The sequence below is a fragment of the Urtica dioica genome, chromosome 1 (assembly GCF_054948205.1).
Source record: "Urtica dioica subsp. dioica isolate 48M chromosome 1, U.dioica_male_clone48M_v1_H2, whole genome shotgun sequence".
Lineage (NCBI taxonomy): Eukaryota > Viridiplantae > Streptophyta > Magnoliopsida > Rosales > Urticaceae > Urtica > Urtica dioica.
In genome coordinates this window covers 60,243,574-60,250,149 of record NC_142756.1, presented here as the reverse complement: position 1 = coordinate 60,250,149, position 6,576 = coordinate 60,243,574, and the positions used below count along the sequence as shown (strand labels likewise).

The 6,576-nt window shown below is 37.6% G+C and overlaps 2 protein-coding genes across 3 annotated transcripts; both read right to left on the bottom strand.

Annotated features, from left to right (window-relative positions):
* Positions 1-2,028: 2,028 nt before the first annotated feature.
* Positions 2,029-2,394, bottom strand: LOC149408331 (uncharacterized). The gene has a single exon (XM_089625124.1). The coding sequence runs from the start codon at positions 2,392-2,394 to the stop codon at positions 2,029-2,031; it is 366 nt and encodes a 121-aa protein (XP_089481250.1).
* An 867-nt stretch (positions 2,395-3,261) lies between these two features.
* On the bottom strand, positions 3,262-6,421 carry CRLK2 (Protein kinase superfamily protein). 2 transcript variants are annotated; one of them, XM_089616818.1, is made up of 8 exons: positions 6,254-6,421; positions 5,465-5,802; positions 5,212-5,365; positions 4,851-4,989; positions 4,656-4,741; positions 4,487-4,558; positions 3,956-4,159; positions 3,262-3,826 (listed from the first exon to the last, which is right to left on the bottom strand). In XM_089616818.1, exons 2-8 carry the CDS (start codon positions 5,752-5,754, stop codon positions 3,530-3,532), a joined length of 1,242 nt encoding a protein of 413 aa, XP_089472944.1. In that variant the 5' UTR covers positions 5,755-5,802; positions 6,254-6,421; the 3' UTR covers positions 3,262-3,529. The 2 variants fall into 2 exon arrangements, with proteins under 2 accessions (XP_089472944.1, XP_089472953.1); XM_089616827.1 differs by lacking the exon at positions 6,254-6,421 and adding an exon at positions 5,986-6,125.
* Between the last annotated feature and the right edge of the window lie 155 nt (positions 6,422-6,576).

Here is a 6,576-nt window from a genome sequence, read left to right as displayed (position 1 = left end):
AATGTCTTGACAGACACCAATTACATGAAATGGAGTCGATCGATGTTGTCAATGGTGCCCACAAGAAGAATAGTAGTCTATAGTGCTCTTAAACATCGGTTAGCCTATAGTGTTAATGATGTATATAACCATCCTTGCTGCATTTGCCCTCTTGCCAAGCAACATCGTTTACCTTTTCATTCTGCAAATAATTTATTTGAATCTTGTTTTGATCTAGTTCATTGTGACATTCGAGGACTATATAAAGTTCCATCTCGTCTTGGACACATATTCTTCTTGACTCTTGTTGACGATAGTACAAGGTTTTGTTGGATTTTTCTAATGAAACAAAAATCTGATGTTTATGCCATTATTCCTCGTTTATGTGCTTATGTCTCTAATCATTTTTCAGTCACTATTAAGAAGTTTAGATCTGACAATGCACATGAGCTCATTTTTGCTGATTTTTTTCAAAGCATGGGATCATTCATTAATTCTCTTATGTTGAAACTCCACAAAAGAATTCTGTTATGGAAAGAAAATACCAACACTTGCTAAATGTGGCAAGAGCTTTTTTGTTACAATCACAAATTCCAATTTCATTTTGGAGTGATTGTGTGCTCACAGCCACATATATTATAAATAGGATACCTTCTCCTATTTTGTCAAATAAAAGCCCTTATGAGCTTTTGTATAAAAATTATCTTCATATGAGAGTTTTTGGTTGTCTTTGTTTTGCCTCCACATTGCGGGCACATAGGGATAAATTCGAACCAAGGGCTAGAAAATGTGTTTTATTGGGATATCCATGGTTGAAATGATATAAGCTCTTGGATATCAATTCTATGGAAGTCTTTCTGTCAAGAGATGTGGTTTTTCATGAAAATTTCTTTCCTTTTCATGACCTCAATGACAAGGAAATTCAAAATGATCCTTTTAAGCAGTCATATTCCTAACCTTGTACCTAATTTTATTTATGCACCACATTCGGATAACATTATGAGTGAAAAGGGGATGTAACCTGGAACCACATGTTCATACTGAGAATCCTCACTCTACTCATGAACAAACCATTCTTGAAACTGGATCAGTTGATCATACTTTTCAGCAAACCTTAGTACTAGACGTGCCTACAAGAAGATCCACAAGACGTCATGTACAACCTAATTATCTAAAGGAGTACCATTGCAATCTCATAAAGTCATGTGAATGTTTTACTTCTAACAAAGCACATAGAGATTGATCTCCATTTTGTAAGAGATCATCTCCAATGTGGCTTTGTCATCTGATCCGAACTCAGCATCAGATTTCGGATGTTTTCACTAAACCGTTGGCATCTCCAGCGTTACTTCATCTTATTTCCAAGATGAACTTGAAGAACATCTTAAGTTCAACTTGAGGAGGAGTATTGGAGCTAAGGAGCTGAGTTTGTATCAGTTAATATCTTAGCGCGTGTGCTAAGTCATCTCTCTTTTATTATCTTTCTGTACTGAGAATGACATGTCGTTTTTTTATTGCTGTAATGAACTACAATATGAATTGTCGTGTGGACTAAGTCGATTGTCAAATCACGAAGTAATGAAACATTCTTTCTTTCTTATTCTTACTCTTTCTTCTTTGATCGAATTCTCGAATTCAACACTTTCTCATATTTACATAACCCAAAATTGATTATACTGGGAAAAGTTATCAATGTATTGCTCGGTGTTGTTCTTCTTGAGTGATGAGAGAGGACACCTAGGTGATCGGCAGGATTGGATCCATGAGCAGGACTTGACCTCTGGTGTTGGCGTAGGTGTCGTTTAGTCCCATCAAGAAGATCATGACGTAGATATTGTCGTTGAATCCCGTCATTCGCTTAACCGCTCCACACTTGCAATCACCGCATGAGCACGCTGGTTTGAAGCTTTGAAACTCCTTCTAGAGCGCTTTGACTCTTGTGTAGTGGTACGCAATTGACATCTGATCCTGCGAAAGATTCACCAGATCGCGTAGAGTCTGAAAGATCCTAGGTCCATTGCGTTGTTGATATCGCTATGTGAGTTCTTTCTAAATAGTATGAGTTGAGTCTCCAAATTTGATGCTCGCTGCGATTTCCTTCGTGACCGCGTTGATTATCCAGCCAACGACGACTGTGTTGCTTCGTTTCCATGCGTTGAGCGTAGAAATCTCCTCAGGTGGTGGTTTGATGATCAATCCATCGATAAATCCCAACTTATTCTTCACCGAAAGTGCCATTAACATCGATCTGCTCCAAGATGCGTAGTTTTCTCCATCGAGCAGCTGAGAAACAATCACAGCTCCTGGATTTTCGCTGTGACGAATGAAGAACGGACTCGTCGGATCGTTGAAGAAAGCTCTTGATGCTGCATTCGCGACATCAAGTTGTTCCGCTTCTTTTGGATGTGCTTCCATGGCTGTGTGGATTGTAGGAATCGAGATTTGAGGAGATGAAAAGAAATTCAGCAGAATTTGCGCTCTAATACCATATTAGATTCTTGAATTTAGGGATTGTGTTCTTGAGTAGAGAAAAGAAAGAATCGAGATTTGGTTTGATAAAACCAAATGCTCTGTAAAGAACTGTTTCATTGAATTGAATTAATTACAACGCATCAAACGCATATATATATATATATATATATATATATATATATATAAAACAAGAATGCCACGTAGGCAATAAAATAAAAAGCATCGTTGTGTGTAAAACGACAGCGTTTTGTTTTAAAACACAAATGACCATTGCTTGTATTCCAAGGCACGCGCAATCGACTTAAGCTCTCAAGCAGCTTGCTCAATAATAATAACAGCCTAACAGGTATACAAACAAAGCAGAATTCGCTCATCAGAAACCTAAGTCCGGTAGGGACTGAGACTACTTAAGAGCGATTGAGCGAAGTTATTCCTTGGTTGGTTGGTTGTGTGTTTTTGATCAAACAAGTATCGATGTAGTGAGCATCAATAACGGTCATAAAATATTCTTTTCTCTCCTTCTTGTCAAACGTGATGAGGTGGCACGAGAGTCATTAATGAGACTACCTATCATGGATACCTTCTTTATAACTTATAACTACCTGTCTATTTTGAGACATTGTCACATATTATTTTCCGTTTTGCTTTTGCAATACTTTTAAGTTGGCTAGTTAACTAAATTTTTGTAAATAATATTGGCAGAATAACATGATGAGAGTTAGACGACGCAATTAAGAACCAGCCATACGTGAAACTAGATAAGCAGGGGTGAGGGTGAAAAAGTTACTGAAAATAAATACCAGTGCCGAAAAAAATAAAAATAAAAATAAAATTGACAAGTGGCTTTAAAAATCATTTGAGCTAATAACGCCTCTTTCGATGAAACTCAATCTTCTATATTGTTTTCAAAATCTCATTGATCGAATGGATATTCTAAACCTCTTGTATACACACGCTATCAACAGCAATGGTCAATGGTTGTTGAAAAAAAAAAAAAAAAAGAGCTTAGGATGAACACACTAAAGGTGACCCAAAAGAATTACAAAGATTTGTTTTTCCTTCTTCTGGGTTCATTCAATCACTCTCTATCCTTCATAACGGCCATCCTGTTCAACTCGATCTGTTGATCTTCGATTATGCTCACGGCCCGCGAGAGATCAACGCTGGCAAAGGACATGGTGTGTTCTTTGCCGAGCCGTCTCTGCTTTATCTTCAGAATCGCCTGAGAAACCTCTCCGATCGATGGTCGTCTTCTCGGAATCTTCAGAAGGCATTTGTGCGCGATTCCGGCGAGGCTCCGAACTTCTCTGATGTCACACTCTCCGGAGAGTTTCGAGTCCAAAATCTCGTCAACCCCGTCTGAACTCATCGAAGCCTAAAAAATAGAGATTGTATATCTGGGAGTTATATAAGGATATTGAAGCAGTGAATTAGGATGAAAATAAAAATAGAGATTTTAACATAAAAATAAAAATAAAAATATTAAAATAAAAAAATAACCCACCATGCTAATGAACTCCATTAGGTTTTTCTGAGGATGAATGGCCGTGATGAGTTCGAATATAATGACACCGAAACTGTAGATATCGCTCTTCATCGTAAAACTGTTAGTCGAAATGTATTCTGGGTCTATGTAGCCATAAGTGCCTTTCAACCCGGAATTCCTTCCGTCGAATACTTCTTCCTTGGACAACCCGAAATCTGCAACCTAGACAAAGAGAAAAGAGAATTTAAAAAAAAAAAAAAAGAAAAAGAAAAAGAAAAAAGAAAAAAGAGAGAAAGTTATGCAGTATTTTCACTTGCTCATGTTAAGTGCAATTGTTAGTACTCAGGGTTATTAAAAAAAGGTTGATTGTCTATAAACTGAGGTTGGAAATAACTGTTTAAGAAGGAATATGAAATAGTCTTTTCGGAGGACTACTCGGTCTCTCTTGATACCCGTTTAACGTGTATTTCCTATCATTATGTTGATGAGGAATTCCAAAGTGTTTTTTTTTTTTTTTTTTTTTTTTTTTTTTTTTTCAGCAATCTTTACCTTAGCCCTCATGGTACTGTCTAACAAAATATTAGCAGACTTCAAATCGCGATGTATTACAGGTGGCACGGCCTGTTTCAAGAAATTACACAAAGTTACTCGACAAATATGTTAAGTGAAAACAAGAAAAAAAAATTGGATTTGTAAGCAAAAAGTTGGGTAAAAGTACCCCTTCATGAAGGTACTCAATTCCATGGGAAATATCAAGTGCAATTTGAAGCCTGGTATCCCAGCTCAAAACCCGTTGTTCTCCACCTAAGAGAGAAACACAGACAAAAAAGTATACATTTATAGATTAGCCACGTCGAAAAAGCCACAAGTTTGCATACTGCAATAGCCAAAGTACGTAGAGATGAATGTGTACCCTCTGAGACATCGTAAAGAAGGCTCGCTAAGCTTCCATTACTCATGAACTCGTAGATTAGCATGTGTTGGCCTTTATCTACACAATATCCCATGAGGTTCACTAGATTTCGATGATGCAGTCTTCCAAGCAAAGACACCTGCAATAAAAGAAAACATTAAAGCAAAATATACTCCAAAATCAATTGAAGATCGCAATTGAGGCTAAATCATAAAGAAATCCGTTCTGTTTCTTGGTTAATTGTAGTGATCATGGATTCTATAACAGGTTCGAATACATTCACGTCCTTAATTCTTATAAGCAATCTTTAAAGCAGTCTCTTCAAAAAGTAAGTTATATAAGTTGGAACAAGTAATCTTACCTCGGTTTGGAACTCTCTCTCCCCCTGTTTAGAATTGGAAGCTAGAACCTTGACCGCCAAAACTTCCCCAGTACCCATATTTGCTTTATAAACCGGGCCGAACGACCCTTGTCCCAAAACAGTCGTGAAATTCTGCGTAGCCTTCTGTATATCCCTGCAAGCAATTTATCGTACACAGGCCATCAGATAATAAATAAATAAAAAAAGAGCACAAATTATATATATACATAGTGAATTCCACGGAATCGCGTACTTGTAGGAGTATTTGAGTATTCCGGAGACAGAAGCGACTTTGTCCTTGTTCTTGCGAAAGACTTTGCGGGGAGTCTCGGGTTCTTGAAGAGAAGCGCTGAAGTCGGTGCTGGTGCCGAACCCGTTTTCCCGGATCGGAAGAATCGTGACGCTGCGCTCGTTGGCGCATCGCCGGAGCCGAGCGTGCTTTCTGTACCACCGCGCCGCCCAAAACAGCAGAGCAGCGATCGGAATCCCCAGAGCCAACCCAACACACACTCCGATGATGACTAAGTCCGCTTTATGAACCATTCTCCGCTCTCTCTGATGCTCTACGCTTCCTAAACATCTCGTGATTCCCTGCCATAATCAAACCATCCTCAATAAACATTCTCTCTTCTTTCACTGCCCTTATACAACTCTCAAGTGTGAGATCATCGCTGCCATCAATTTTACTCAGACTTTTTTTCCTTAAAGAGTGTGATTACAAGAAATGTATGTGTGTGTGTGAATTTTATTTTATTTTATTTTAACTGGAAAGACCTTTTCTATGCATAATTTAGACCCCCATGAACCATGTTAACAATCTTGATAAGTTCTCCGAAACTGTGATCAGACATTTGAATCGGATTTCTCAAAGCTTTGATACGACGAAGCCATTGACGACATACAAACACGAAAAACCCCCCCTAAACACACACACAGAACGCTATAAACCCAGAACCACCCAAAAAGCTCGGAATCATTAATCACAAATAATAATAATAATAACAATAATAACCAAGACCATGAAAAAACGCTAATTCCTAACCTTAATCAGAAGAGCAAAGAGGAAAGCCAAACGAAATTCCAACGACGATCAGCTTTCGGGCGAGTCAATGGTGACGGAAAGACAGAAAGACGGAGAATTCTTCAAAAGGAAAAGGCTATTTGTCTAAAAAAAAGAAAAGAAAAAAACAGTGTTACCAACGTATTTTGTATTTATATTTTATATTTTGTGACTATGTCCTAATCGGAGGCTTGATAATATTAGACAAGGTAAAAGTAAATTATAAAAAAAAATATTCAAACAAATATTTAAAAAAAAAAATAGACGTGGGATTTGTTAATGGTTTATGTGTAGTGGGAAATAAT